Consider the following 15,938-nt stretch of genomic DNA (forward strand, 5'->3'; position numbering starts at 1 on the left):
TTCAGGCCTTTTACTACAGGCACAATTCCGTACATTTACAGAACCACCCAAATTCCATCAAGCAGGCAAATCATTTATCTCATGTTTCCTCTATACATAAACATCAGCGCTGTATATAAAAATAGTTTTATAGCAATACACATGAAACATCTGGCTCCTACTACCAACTATCCTTTTCCATCTAAAGCATTTGAAAGCAGATTCTCAAGCGGTGGAGTAACTGGAAATTATGGACATTCATCGTGTCTGGAAACTGCCAATTGAAAAAGGTTGTGATCTAAAGCTAAAGAGATAAGAACATACAGTTTATTTTCCTAGTGGAGATGTTATGCGCACCTTTGGGAAAACATCATTAAGCTATTTGTCTAATTTTTCCAAATGAGAACAGAAAATAAATTCACCAGTAAGCTTATGGGGGGCTCACAAGTTATACTGGTGGCAGTCAGTGAAATAAATTGGATGTAGATGAGGTAGTGGAACTGCTGAACCGACGCCTATGTTGTGGTAATGGACTGGGTCATTACCAACAATCCAAAATTCAATCCAGAAAACAGAGATGCTTTGTCTGTCCGGTGAATAAAGTTCTACCTATTCTGAAGGGATTTGCCCTCATCTTAAAGTTTCAGGGTCATAGCTTTTGAGTGCTTCTGGACTGAAGCATCTTTCTCTTGCTATGGTTGAATCTGATAAAGACACTCTCATCATGGTAATCCATGCCCTGGTAACTTCTCATTTAATTAGTGCAATGTATTTATACATTGGGTTGCCCTTAAGGACATTTGAGACATTTCAATTAGAAGAAAATGCTGGTTAGAAGATTACAGAGTGAAATTGGGCAATACGAACATACCATGGCTGTACTTTATGGAGTGGCTTCCAATTAGTTTCTGCTCCCAAGTCAGGGTGCTGCTTAATCTATAAAGGGCTTCACCCTTAGATCTCCCGTATCTGAAGGAACTCTTCATCCCCCTATTTCTATTTGTATCCTAACATTCTTTCTTGGCAAGGCGGTTCTGGCTGCCCTTCCACCCTGTGGTGCAATAAAGGCTTACTAGCCTTTTCAGTGGTAGCTCCTCAGTTATGGAATTCCCTCTCCAGCTAGGCATGGGTGAGGCCGTGGGTGGGGCCATTTTTCATAATCTTATTTGCACTGCCATACAAAAATATGTTTATGCTCCCAAGCCATATAATAGTGCATGATGATGAACCTATGGCACGTGTGCCACAGGTGGCACGCGGAGCCATTTGTCAGGGCACGTGAGGCGCTGCCCTGTCAGCTGGCCAGCACACATGCGCGTGCTGGCCAGCTGAGTTCACCCTTTTTAAAAGCCATTTTTCACCCTCCCCAGGCTCCAGAGGCTTTATAGGAGCCTGGGGAGGGTGAAAAGAGCCTCCTCCGCCCCCCCGGTGGACCTCCGGAGGCTTCAGGGACCGTCCGGAGGTTTCCCTGAAGCCTTCAGAACGCTTAAAACGACCCTCTGAGCAAACCGGAAATGACTTCCGGTTTGCTCGGAGGGTCGTTTTGAGCGCTCCGAATGTGTCAGGAAGCCTCCGCACGGTCCCTGAAGCCTTCGGAACGCTCAAAATGACCCTCCGAGTAAAACTGGAGGTGACTTCCGGTTTGCTCGGAGGGTTGTTTTAAGTGCTCCGAAGGCGTCAGGGAAGCCTCCGGAGGGCCTCCGGGGGGGCGGGGGAGGCTCTGTTCGCCCTCCCCAGGCTCCTATAAAGCCTCTGGAGCCTGGGGAGGGCGAGAAAAGCATATAAAAATTGGGGGGTCGCACCTGTTGTGCGCGCATGCGCACTGGGGCCGCGCGCATTGCATTATGGGTGCGGCACGCCTGCACACGACCCTCCTGCACTCCCCCCTCTTGTGGCATGCGAGCCAAAAAAGGTCGCCATCGCTGTAATAGTGTGTCATTCCTGTTGAAGTTTTTAATGTTTTCACAGATTTTATTTCCTGTTATTGCTTTAATTATTCTTTTGTTGATTTTACTTTTTAATGTCATGGGTTTTATAAAATGTTTAAATATATGCTATTATTACTTAACCTATTGCTTTTAACTGTTAATATAACTTTAATTATAAAGTGTCAACATTTCCCAGTTTCCAAATCTATTTGCAATCTTAGTGTTTCTCCGCTATGTTTAAAAATGATTAATTCCGTATATTTGCTATACACATTTAGGCCCTGATTCACAATAAAGGCAGTTTAACAAAATGAGTCATGCATGGGATGGGAACTAGGAATCCTTCAATCAGCCTCCATCCTGATTTTTTATTCAGGCTTCATTAACTTCTTTGCACTGACATAATGTTTCAGTAAAGTTTTGCTTTGATTTACTATTAGTGATTTTTAGTACCAGGTTTTTGCAGACAATACAAATTATGAATATCAGTAATTAAACAACATGTGTGAATTGCTCTAAACACCTGTGAAAGCATTAAATTTAGATTACACAAGAGCAGATTTGAAAACAGGTGTGTTATTCCGATATTCCTAGTAAGCCTTTTAATCTGTTGTATTTTGATACGGACTGTACACCGCCCCGAGTCCCTTTCGGGAGAGGGGGCGGTATATAAACGCTAATAAATAAATAAATAAATAAATAAATAAATAATAAATAGGGATCACAGACTCCTGAAGCAAGCATATACTCAAAACCATCCTATTCCTTAAATATTTAGGCTGAGTTTGTCCACTCGTGCCAGTGTTTCGCATCTGGCTTCAGCTGGCTGACCTTGGGTCCTAGAAAAAGAAAAGAAAAAAAAGAAAGAAAAATCCCTAAAAGCTTGAAGACTGCAACCTCGGGACTGCAGGGTCAAATGAAACTTGCTTGGGTGAATTACAACCTCACACTTCACCGATGCAAGAAACGATGCGGCGCAGGAGCGATGGGGGGAAAAATCACTTGCCCTTCATGGAGAAAAGGAAAGAAGTAGACAGAAAGGGCCATTTCGGGAAATGCTGTTATTTTATGTTGGGAAAGAGAAAATTATCCTTATTTATGGGAATGAGACTCATCCCCAGATGAAGCAAAGCTACACCATTCAAAAACTCTGGTTTCTGTGTCTTAGAAAGCTGGGCTTCTGAATAATACCTCTGGACCCCTCACCTTGTTACTGCCAGCCACGGATCCTTCCTTCATGATTTCACGGTAGCTGAAGGATGAGATGCTGCTACTGTCTCCCGTCTGAGTCCGGCTGGGGGAACTGATGTCTGCCAGGACAAGATCCTCGATCCCTGGAAGGCAAAGAGAATACCATGAAGGGAGATGTTTCTAGAGTCCCAGCTGCCCATGCCTGCAATTGGACCGTTTGACCAGGAGAGAAAACATATCTAGATAATAGCATCTTCAAGAAAATCAACTCCATTCTAGATATTCTATGGCAGAAGGTAGTTTCGCTTTTCAAAAAGGCATCAACCAGCTTTGACTCTTTTTTAATAATAATTTTTATTAAAGTTTAAAAATACAAACATAACTAATACAATTAAAATACATAAAAAGGAAGGAAATGAAAATGTTAAGAAAATATAAGAAAAAGAAAACGTTTAAAAAAATATAAAGAAATGATTTCCCCTTCATTGAGACAAGTAAAAACAATTTCAGGACTTTCTCTAACATTTCAACAAAAGATCTCTCCTTCCATATCTTATATTTTATCTATAGACAAATTATAAAGTCTTGTCATTCAGTCCTAATCAACAAAAGTCCATTCAGAATTACTAGAAATAACAGCATATGTTTTAACCTTAATCAAACAAATCATTCATATTTCCTTTCCTTTTAATATAACATATTTTTTTCTAAAAATGCAGTTAAAAAAAACTTCTTCTCATATCTCTTATCTATCAGACCTAGTATAAAAATCTATTAAGAAACAACAATATATTAAGATCTTAATCTTTAATTTATTCAAATAGTATGCTGCAAGTTTATTTATCATTTTCTCTATTTCTCCTCTCAGAAAGTCCTTCACAAATTCAGCATAGACTAGAAATAATATCTACATTTTAACTCTGATCAAATAAACCAACTTTGTAACCCATTATTTTAACACCATAGCTTATCTTTTTTATACTAATACAATAAAAATATCTTCTTCCCATGTCTTTATATAAGGGAATATGTTTAAAGCCTCATCAGTGTTGGTTTAGAAAAACTCATTAAAAATTACTAGAAAAAACTTTACATATATATTAACCTCAATAATTCCCCTTAAAAGGTGTCCCAAAAGCTGATTTCTTTTCATTTTCTCCTTTCTCCTTATAACGTCTTTATAATACATCTCTTTTCTAAGTCCAAGATAAGAAAATTGTTCAAGTCACTCTTCTGGTTTGTTATTTGTGCGTCTCTTTTAGTTATTAAGATATCAGTCAGTTTCATTTGATTCTGAGTAACATCATTTTTCATATTATTTTTGTAACTTGTCATACAAAATATCCTTGATTTTTTCCAAAGTTAAAATACTTTCCTCCATTCTGTATTAGTGGATCTCTTCTCCTTTAATATACTCTTAACTTCTTTCTGGTTGGCCCAAATGCCTGATCTTCAAAATCTCTTGTCATGTTTTTTTTTCTAATCCACAACTTTTTCTCATGGGAAAATGTCTTACACTTAGATTCAAAATCTTTGTGTATTTTAAATAGGATTTTAAATAAGCTGCAGAAAGGATTCATATAATTAATTTCAAAATCCAACCCATCTGTCTTCTTAGTCTGCTAATAAATTTCCACAGTCAACATTCTAATAATCTTTATTTCATTTATTTTTTTTCTTAAATTTACATGAAATCTCTTTCACAGAGGATTAAAGAAAAATCATCACACTAGATAATTTTTCTTTAATCCTCTGTGAAAGAGATTTCATCTAGTGTGATGAAACTTGTCATTCTGAAGGTTCTTAACTTCCAAAAATATATTTCCTGAAGTGATTAAGAAAGGAAGTGATTAAGAACGGAAGTGGGCAAACCCAATGTTTGTTTGAAGGCTCTATACCGCAAATTTGACTTTTCCTTGGCTCCCAGAGCTCTAAAACCCACTGGAAACCATTGCTTTATGGTCTCCTTGCAGAGACCTTCTGTGTGAAATGCTTATAGGTCCTTCCCTTTGTCCAGAAAGGTATTCTGAGGCACTGATTTTCCCAAGTCCTTGTTCTGCGGTGGTTATCAGATTTGTAGTGGAGCCATCTTCAATAGGCCATTGCTTCCCCCAGAGGTCAACCAGCATCAACTCTGATTAAATTGTCATCATGGCTTTTTCATTTTTCCACATTTTGAAACAGAACTAGGTGGATAGAATAGTTTGTGGACATGTAAGAAATGAGATTCTATTTTTTCACAGAGTCAACATGATAGGAAAATGTTCTGAAAAAGATGTAGGCAGAAGCCATGAGAGATTGACCATCTTTAGAAGGATTTGTTTCAGCAACTGCATGCAAATTCCTCTCTTCTAATCACTTTGAGCGTAACTCTGATCTCATCTGATGTCACATCTTCCTAAGAGAATTAACAAACTAATCTTGAGAATAGCAGATTCTCACTCTGCAGCTTCAGGTATCACATGTGGCCTAGAAACAGTGAGCCTCTTCTAGATCTAATTACTAAGAATATGCACAGTTCTGACTAGGGGGTTGTGATAGTATGTGGGAATCACTTTGAGAGACAGGATGGAGAGCCACAGACTGAACAACTGGCACGAAAAAAATGTCTCTGCCTACAGCAGGGGAGGATGACATGAGAAGAATTTCAGAAGGAAAGGAGGAGAGGAACACTTCCAGTCTTGCAAGATTCTGTTAATGTAAGCGTACAATAAAGACAGAGCTAGTACTCCTGACTCTGCTTCCTGGGTGGGCTATTTTGCAGGACTAATGAGGTGATGCTCTAAATCCAGTCATACATAGGCAAAGGGTAACAACAGCTTTTGGGTCTCAACCCCCGTGAAGTCTTCATACTCCCTCTACTGGTCTAAAATCCCAGTTCATACAAGCCAGGATGCTGTCTTCTTAAATATGCCATGTAGTGGGCGCAGGTTAGTATTAATTGTACTTAAGGCCAGCATTAAGATAGCTTGTATCTAATGCAAAGTTTGCTAAAGAGAGTTGTGACTGGACGCAATGTGTAGAGAAGTAACTCAACCTGAATCCTTTCTGCTGCCATCCCCCCTCCCATAAAGATTTCCGCAGTTTTGACTTCAAGGCCCAAATTACTTTTTGTATGAAGATAGCAAATTCTTTGTTCCCAGTCACAGTTTGTGCATGTGTTGAATGTTCTACTTTAAACTTCTTTTTTGAAAGTAACATAAAATAAAGTAATAATTAAAAAGAAAAGAAAAGAAAAGAAAAGAAACCAGGCAGTCTCATTTGGAATCTCCCCTCTTTATAATTTTTTTTAAAAAATTGTTACTCTGGTACATCTAGATGAGATGATCAACAAAAAATAGTTTCAAGACAGATGATCATGTACCATCATGCGGGGATGAAGTGTACAAGGAAGTGAGTGAGACTATTTTTAAATGAGGAATCCTTAACATACAGTACTAATGTATTATAATATACAACCATGATCTAAATATACCGTTTCCCTGAAAATAAGACCTCCCCTGATAATACGCCCAATCAGGCTTTTAAGCGCATGCGCTAAAATAAGCCCTCCCAAAAAAATAAGCCCTCCCAAAAAATATTGCAACACAGCAACACCATGAGGTGACCACACTCAACGCCTCCTGAACCTCAAAAATAATAAGACCTCCCCGAAAATAAGGTCAAGCGCTTAATTCGGGGGTCAAAAGAAAAGAAGACCCTGTCTTATTTTGGGGGAAACGGGGTAATTAAAGTTGACCTGCATCTAGTTTATCCCACTAGAATCCAAAAGCAATTGACCAGTAGCCATTAGCTGAGCAGGTTTTTGCTATCCAACTGTTCCTCCTAAGATTTCCATTCAGTTAAGGGGGAGGGGGTTTGGATAATTTTGAGCTACCAGCCTCTAGACTTCACAATAAACTCGGTAACAAAAGCCTGCAGATGTACAATATAAGACAACAAACCCCAGAATTCTCATAGTTGATAATTCTGGAGATTATAATCCAACATACTCATAAAATATCAGGAGGATGTCTTAAATGGGAAATGAGCCTCCCTCCTGATTAGATTTATGTGCTTCTCCTCTCTTCAACTGGGGAAGTTCTGAGGAGAAATTCAATAGCTTCCACTTTTCTTTTAGACTAATTATGGTTGTCACATTGCCTGAAATGGGCACTTTGTGATTAATCTTATGTACGATTTTCCTGAAAACAGGAAGAATCAATCCATTGGCTGAGAAACCAAAGTTAAGCATAGCTCATTGTTCAGGAAAATACAGAATCAGAGAGGCGTAAATGGACCTGGATAGGATATTAAATTTATCCTGAGGTCCATACACAGCCATTTGCCACCTCTTCACCATAAAATAACAAAGCAACAAGCATGCTACTAACAGTCTGGTGTCTTCACGCTCCTCCTATTACCATTTTCAATCCATTGTCAAGTGGTGTAGCTTGGGAGTTTCTGATGGATACCTTTGAAATTTGAAAAGATGTTGCATGCTCTTTCATAAAACAACTGCCAAGAGAGGGAGGTAGTTATGCATTCACAAGGAGACTGCCCTAGTGTACATAGCACATCACAAGACACAACTGATCGGGCAGCAAACAAGTGAGATTTATCACTTCTTTTCTCCTCTCACAATGCTTATTTGTTAACTACAGTAGATGTGCATCTTGCCTCAAGACAGCTCCTGAGTAGCAGTTCCTCTTCCTATTTTTCCCGAGAATAGCAATCTGTGAGGTTCACTAGCCTAAGAGAGAATGAGTGAACGAAAATCACCCAGTTATCATCCATGCTGGGGAGTGACATAGAACCCAGACCTCCATACTCCTAGTTTAACCTTTTTGCTATTGTATCACATGGGCTCTCTGTTCTCGACAGCCCCCAGCTTAGCTTTGTCTGGCCAAGTTGTCTTAACTCTCCTGAACCAAGCCACCAATATTATTTTTATTTTCTATAAAAAGCATCTGGGGCCTCTGTGGGGCTCAGAGATATGCCTGAAAACCCAAAGTTGGCAGCTGTTACTTGGCTTTTGCCTATCCAAATTCTGATTTTAAAAAGTAAGGATACCTGTTAAAATACTTGGGTGAGCCTACTAGCCTTAAGGCACCATGTAGCAGCTTGTCGGCCTCTAGCTAACTGTGTTTTCCACTGCAGGGGAGAGCTAATTTCCACCATTCTTCAAACCCATAAACCAAGTTACCACAAATCATGGGTGGACTGCGTGATGTACTGTGACTGTAACCAGCATGCATCCTGAATTTGGGTGTCAGGCGTAATCATAACCTACTGTGGTTAGGGAGATGGCAAACTTCCTTCTCCAATCTTCTTCAGAGAAGGCAGATGGCATGTGTGGGACACTAGCACATTGTACAGTTGATGTATTGTGCAAACCAAACCTGCTATGTCATAGTGTAACCCTTCTTATCCACCCTACAAGAGTGCTACGTGGATAAAAAGGAGAACAATTACTGCCAGTTTGAAATCAGGAAAAAGAAATGAGAACATGAATCTACCTCAGAAAATTGTACACATATATAAACCGAAAAAGCAAGGGACGCTTTTTAAAAAGCAGATTGCAGAATGTGGCTTCCAATACAGACCATCTGGTGCATCACCAATCCACGGAAACAACCGAGCGAGCTTTCTTTTGCTTTTGAAAGGGGTGGTTTTATCAGAAAACAAGGACCAAGCATCCACAAGGGGCTTACAATAAGCAAGGTTAAAACAAGCTACTAAGGAGACCTGCAAGGGGAAAATCTTCAGCCTTTGCTACCTATTCTGTTTGAGACTGCTTGACTTAGACTCTTCGAGCAAGTGCTTTCTAAGTGTCTTGGCCGCCAGCTCCCATCAGCCCCAGCCAGCATGATCTCTTTGCAGAAATATAGCCACATAAGCACATAAAGTACCAGGAAGACAAGAGCAGAAGCAGAACTCAGCAGCAGATCCTGATTACTCTTTACAGTGATAAAAGAATGAGAGTTATGATGGCTCTGATCCCATTCTATCCTTTTACCAGTCTTTTCTGAGGTGGCGTTAGGCAAGCCGGATTTCTTTTGCGGTATAAGGAGGAATGGCTTCTCTTAAAGGCCTCACTTTGTGGGAGGACCCCAGACACTCCCACAGGGATACCCTCTCTTCAAGCTGGGTCGTACAGCTTCAAGGAGAACCAAGGCAGGTTTACGATGTCATCTCAGCCATGAATCCAAGCTATATGTTTTCTATTCTTTCCTAAACAGGAAGTTCCTTATGCCAGGATATCGTCCTTATTCTTAAAGTCGTCTTCCCTGATGGGAAAGAGTTTGTCCATTACTTGCTACCCAAATCTTTCAGTGAGTTGTTCTAAGGCCGTGAGGGCGAACCTATGGCATGTGTGCCAGAGGTGGAACGCAGAGCCCTCTCTGTGGGCAAGTGAGTCATCGCCAGCTGCTCTTCTGGTTTCAGCATGCACATGTGTGCCAGCCAGGTGATCTTAGTGCGCGCTGGAGCCAGAGAAACTTGAAGACCAGCTGGCTGGTGCGCATGTGCGTGCTGGAAACCAGACCACCAGGTGGCCGATGCATGCATGCACACCGGTCAGCTGGTCTTTGAGTTTCCAGGGCTCATGCGCACACATGCGCATGTTCTGATTTTGGCACTTGGTGCCGAAAAGGTTCCCCATCACTGTTCTAAGGTCACTCCTCAACAAGAATGACAACCATTTAAGGATAGTCAGAACATCAGACTAAACCTCACCCTCCCCTTATATCCCGTCCCAGACAATCAACAGAAGCCTATCGCCATCTTTGTAGCTTCCTCCCTCCTTTTGCATCGTGTTCCATTGTGATATGTTTTGTATAAATTCTCCCAAACTTTGATAAGTATTAAAAAAAAAACAAAGGAAAGGAGAGCAGAGAGCAGGCAGAAGAGTCTAAATTTGATAGCATTTCAGCAAACAGAGATCCGCTTTCTTCTCCCATGGCTCAATTAATAAGAAAGGCAAGGTCGAGGGTGGAAAAGGTATTTCTTCTTTTCCACACTGGCATCTACATCTGCCTGTAGAGACAGATATCCTATTACAATGAAGGGCACTGTGACTTCCCATCTAGACCATCAACCAGGTGGATACTGCATTGTTTCAGAAATTCTCTGCACCTCGTGTTCCTGGACCATCCTCTGACGCCAGAAGTGGGATTTTTAGCAGTTTTACCAACCATCCAACACAACTCCAAGAGCTTCTCAAAAGGAGAGTTGCTGGGTGCGTAGGAAGTGAAAGATCCTACAGCAAACACAGCAGCTGCTCAGCCTGGATGGTTCATTTTTAATTCAGTCACAAAAATACAGAGACCTCTTTGGTGCTGGCAACCTGAAGCAGACAATCACAGGAATCTCCCTAACTCTGACCCAGGCCTCAAACCAGTGGTGGGTTCCTACCAGTTCAGCTGAACTGGTAGTAATTTGTTGGTCTGGGTCGCTGGAACTGGCAGCGACCCAGGCCTGCCACGCCACGAACCGGTTCTTCTGGCGTTGCCGTAGGTGCCGCCATCTTGTTTTTGGCTTCTGCGCATGCGCAGAGCAATTTTTGTTGTACTATGCATGCAAGCGCAGTGCGCATCAAGTGCGCAAGCGCAGGGCGTGACTTTGAGCGAACTGGCAGTATCGGCTGCCGGAACCCACCACTGCTTTAAACCACTTGTTCATTCAAGTGCCATTCTTGGTTACTGATGCTGCAAAGGCCTGTCTTTCTCCACAGCCTAAGCTTTTCTTTTAGCAACAGGCTAAGCTGGAGGTCACTGTTATGTTGCCAGAGAGAGAAAAAGTCAATTTTATGCTGGAAAACTGGCCTGCCGAGGATGGGAAACATTTTCTGCTTTGTGCAGGTGCACCACACAAGAACGACAAAGAAGAAACTCGGAAAATTAAGAAAATTTTTCTTGAACTAGGATCCCTAGAGGAAAAACAGCAAGGTTAAAAAAAAACACCTTTAGTTTGTAGGTTGCCTGGGGTTCAGGAAAACTGTTTGCTTCAGCCTTACTTTAAAGAGGGAGAATTATACAGGCTCTTTTATACAACTAGAAATCCCTTTTGTAAAGCTGAGGGCAGAGCAGTTTAGAATGGATTGATTTTTTTTTTTTTGGTCTTTTAATGACCCCGTAATCCCCTACATCAGGATGCAGTCAGGGCAACTGAATGGAGCTGAGTGTTTACTGGCCGGATGCCCTTCCTGTCGCCAATGGAGAGTTTACAGCTAATATTTACTCATTGTGCCCAGAAAGAGAAAATCTGCCACTACCTAGGATCGAACTCACAGCCTCCTGATTTGTGAGGCGAGAGCTCCACCTCAAGGCCACTCATTTAGAATGGATTGATTGTGCCTTTAAAAATCATATTTCACAATTCCAAGATCAAGGTGCCCTGAAAAGTTTTACCATCTTTCCCAGAAGACCCAATGACAAGATTAACACCAATGTTCCTCCAGCTGTTTCATAAGTTTAAGCAGCAGGACCAATAAGCATGGTAAAGACAAAGATCGAAGGACGTGTAGTTCAGCAACAGCCAGAGGGCCCTAGTGCACATAAATGACTTACTTCATGGATGTGACCATGTACCCCGTTTCCCCTAAAATAAGACCTCCCCGGATAATAAACCCAATCGGGCTTTTGAGCACATTTGCTGAAATAAGCCCTCCCCCGAAAATATTGCAACACAGCATCAGCCATGAGGTGACCACGCTCACCGCCTCCTGCACCTCAAAATAATAAGACCTCCCCGAAAATAAGTGCTTATTTCAGAGGTCAAAAGAAAATGAGACCCTGTCTTATTTTCGGGAAAACACGATACATGCAGTAGAGGAGACACAGGTTTGGGCAAGAGGAACCCTTGGGAAGGACTTGACTCTTTGGATACCAGACAGCAGTTTAGCAGGTTGTGATTTAAAAATCCTCACTTTGTCCACTGGCAAAGGCAGTCAAGAAACATGGCTTCTGGGCCATATCTGATGGAACTCTCTCCAAAGTTCTCAATACTGAGGTTGATTCTTCAGGTTTCGAAACCTTACCATGTCATTCATATATTACCAGTGGGCAGAGATGCCCAAATAAAGGGCTGCCCTACAGTGGTGGGATTCAAATTTTTTTTAACTACCGGTTCTGTGGGCGTGGCTTGGTGGGCGTGGCAGGGGAAGGATCCTGTAAAATCTCCATTCCCTCCCCACTCCAGGGAAGGTTACTGCAAAATCCCCATTCCCTCCTGATCAGCTGGGACTCGGGAGGCAGAGCATAGACAGGGGTGGGGCCTGTCACTACGTTAAAAAAGTTTGCTAGATATGAACTGACTGAACTGACACTGAAGAGTTAAACTGAGAAAGAGTTATTGCGCAGGTCATAAAAGTTCTTATCTGAAAAGTCCATATATTTATTGCGCATGTCTTCACACATTCCAGAGAAGGAGAGAGAAAGAGAAAGCTACTGCTGAACTTTTGTCCGGCTGCCAAGCTGGCAGATGGAACCTTTTCTTATCAAAATGTAACAATTAGTTAGTTTCGTTTTATTTCCATTTATTATTTTCGTATTAAAGTTTGTTTATTAATTAGAATATGCTTCTCAAGACTATTATTCTTTTTCTTCATATCTTAATGCATATGCTGTTGGGAATCAGCCCGATCCATAGACCTCATTTTTCTTCAGGGTGAAATTTTTCCCCTGATAGGGCCAGTGAGTATTTACGGGTTCTCCGAACTACTCAAAATCTCCGCTACTGGTTCTCCAGAACTGGTGAGAACCTGCTGAATACCACCTCTGCTACCCTAAGGAAATAGTCTCTTCACCACCTTTGTCCATTCTACTTCAACTACTATCCTGACTAGGCAGCCCGGCTCTGCTCCAATCCAAGCCCATCATATCCTCTTTCCCCATTCAAAAAAGGGCTATACAGACAGATACAATAATTGCCCTTTCCAGCATTCCCTCTCTTCCCAGGAGACTCGCTGAGCTGATTAATGTTTTAATGCTGAACTTCCCTGGGAGCAATTTCAACTTGCCTGGTTCCCCTCCCTCCAGACCACACACAGCTGGGACAGCCAGGTGTCTGACTGACCGCTATACAAGCCGGACAGCAGGCTTCCTATTCCTGTGGTGCCTGGCAATTGGAGACAGCGTCATTTCTCCCCCCTGGAATACAGCTTATGTCTGTGACAATGCTGATCTAGGAGTTCTCAAAACTTGCTGCCGTTGCAAGTTCTGGAAATAGATGTGTATTTTGCTTCAAATATTTCATTTGTTCCCAGGATTGAATTCACGTCTTAAAAGCGATGCTATAACAGATGCTGATAGAAATCTACAAACTTGGACACGCTTTCAGGGAGGCTCAAAGCTACAGGTGATCAGAGGACAAATCAGAATATCTGATAGACTTTTAAATGCTTTGAGGAGATCTGTCAGGATTTTTCCCTGACAGACAAAACAATTGTCTTCTCAATGTTGTTGGGAAAAAAAACACTTGTGGAAAAACCAGAAGAGGATTTTTGCACGAAACGACTCATGAATCCGATTCCTGATATGGATCACATATTCCTAGGCTGATTTTTAAAAAGAAATTCAACCTGTAAGGATGTATCCATGAGATTATTTTATAGATAGCCTTTGATCTATGAATCTCAGGGTTCTAAGAAAAAGAAAAATTTGACCCAGTGACCCTGCGGTCTGCTTGCTCCTTTTCTACCCCATCTTACCCCAGTTTGAATCAACTTCTAGGCTCAAGTCGAAGAAGTTCTCTAAAAAGCAAGCTGGTATCAGCTACATGTTTTACCTATTGAAATGTAATGGTTAATTTAATACCCACATGAACTCGTTTTCATTTACATTAGCTTGCAAAAATCTTACCTATCCTTGGTTCCTGTACCTACGGCACCTTTGAAAGTGCTCATGAGATTCAATAAGAAAGGTACATATGTACCTACTCTCCACATTACATGGTCATGGTTGTATGTACGCACTATGCTTCTCCAGTAACACAGGGTGAAAAAGGTTTACAATATGATAGGAAGCACAGCATTCTTCTCTCGGAGACGGTCAGGCCACGTGTTTGTGTACTTATTTGTGGGGTTTTTTTGCGATGTTTCTGTACTGCCACAACCCAACACAATTCCTGGTGGCTTACATAAGAGCAATCAGAACAGTCAAAATAGAATCAATACTGAATTAAAAAATACACCAGATCAGATAATACTACTCAACGGTGTGTCTAGTCTTCCAACAGCAATTACAAACTGAGCCCTGTATGAAGCAACAGTGTTTTACCCCCTGTCTAAAGGACTTCATGGTAGGCACCAAATACATCTCTAGCCAACGGCTACTGCACAGTGAAAGTGCTATCACAGAGAAACTCTGCTTCTGGGTCCCTAGCTCCCCAACCTCAGGCAGGAGGTGTGGAGAGGGGGTGGAAAACTGACCCTCCTTTCTTAGAATGAAGATACAAGGCAGTCCTGGAGATACCAGGTAGCCAAGCCACATAGGGCTTTACAGCTTACAATTAGCCCTTTTGAATTACACCCAAAAACGTATTAGAAGCCAATGCAGGACCAGTCACATGGATATATGGCTTACACATACTAATAAACAGCCAGCTGTATTTTGCACCAATTTCATTTCCCAGATAATCTTCATAGGTGGCCCTAGGTAAAAACCATTGCAGTAGTCTAATTTCTAGTTGATGAGGGTGTGAGTTACCTTCACCAAGCTCTCCCGCTCCAATTAGGGCCACAGCCTGCACACCAGCTGAAACTGGGCAAAGGTTCCTTTGATCGCAGCTTCTAACTGCAGGCCTAATCAAACAGTAGCTAAGAATCTAGGAAAACCCACAAGCCATGGGGACCTGCTTCTTCGAAGTGAGTACAACGCAGAATAATAATAGGAGCTAATAAGAGTCAGATTTAAAAAAATAAAAAATAGCCTTCTGTTGTGCCAGAATTCTGTTTGTTTCACCCCATTGAGATCTGCACCAGGATCAAGAACTCCACCATATTTCCTGCTTGGTCTGAGATGGGTATATATGTATATAACTGAGGCATCAGCAGTATATTGATACATCACCCCAAATTAATAAGATAACCCCCTCTCATCTGCTTTTTAAAATTTACACGAAACGGTTAGATTTTCAAAATTAGGAGAAAGAAGAGCAAATGTTGCAGCACCCAACAAGGAAGCCAACAGCTGGCCAGCCTCTCTTTCTCTACTGATTGGAAACACCCACCCAGAAAAGAGCAGAAACACCATACAGTGCCTCCCTCCTCCAGTCCTTGCAGATAATTCAGAAGTATATCATGGTCATTGGTACTACATGCTAAGGGAACCAAGAAGGATGCACTCTTCTTACCTAACAAAGCCAACAAAAGTTGTTCATCAGAGTAACCTGTTACATTTTCCATTCTGTTTCCAGGCCTGAATCCAGACTAAAAAAAAATAAATGTCAAGATAATCTACTTCTCTTAAAGTCTGCAGCTGATGCCTCCTCTACCCCTCCTCCCTACAAAAGGGAAGGTTGGAGATGCAGTGGAGGTTTTCCAATGCTTGGATCCAAGAAGGACTTATTTAACAAGAAATACGCTGCAGCTATAAGGCAACTGGTACAACCCCTTCTCCTAGCGCTGATCATCTCCTGAACTCAACTAGTAGAGTTTGCCCCACAAGTGGTGGATCTCATGCCTCAGCACATCCTATATCCTTCCCTTGTAGTTTAGAAGCCAAAATGAATCCCAGATAGCATTACAGAATATTATCCAATCAACCTCTCCTATTCTGCCCACACAGAGCTCAGATTTTTGCATATATGAGCAATTTTATTGGCAAACCATTGCAAAAGTAACTCATAGCAGCTGCAAAT

General features: G+C 41.5%; 1 protein-coding gene across 2 annotated transcripts in view; it reads right to left on the reverse strand.

Annotated features, from left to right (window-relative positions):
* The window catches only part of GRIPAP1 (GRIP1 associated protein 1), a 75,672-nt gene that overhangs the window by 17,652 nt on the left and 42,082 nt on the right, over positions 1–15,938 (reverse strand). For both annotated transcript variants that reach the window (XM_081939245.1, XM_081939246.1), the window contains one exon: positions 3,114–3,241. In XM_081939245.1, coding sequence (XP_081795371.1) covers positions 3,114–3,241 — 128 coding nt within the window. The remainder of the gene's footprint in view (positions 1–3,113; positions 3,242–15,938) is intronic.

This window comes from Natrix helvetica (genome assembly GCF_964273705.1).
Source record: "Natrix helvetica genome assembly, chromosome: 1".
Taxonomy (NCBI): domain Eukaryota; kingdom Metazoa; phylum Chordata; class Lepidosauria; order Squamata; family Natricidae; genus Natrix; species Natrix helvetica.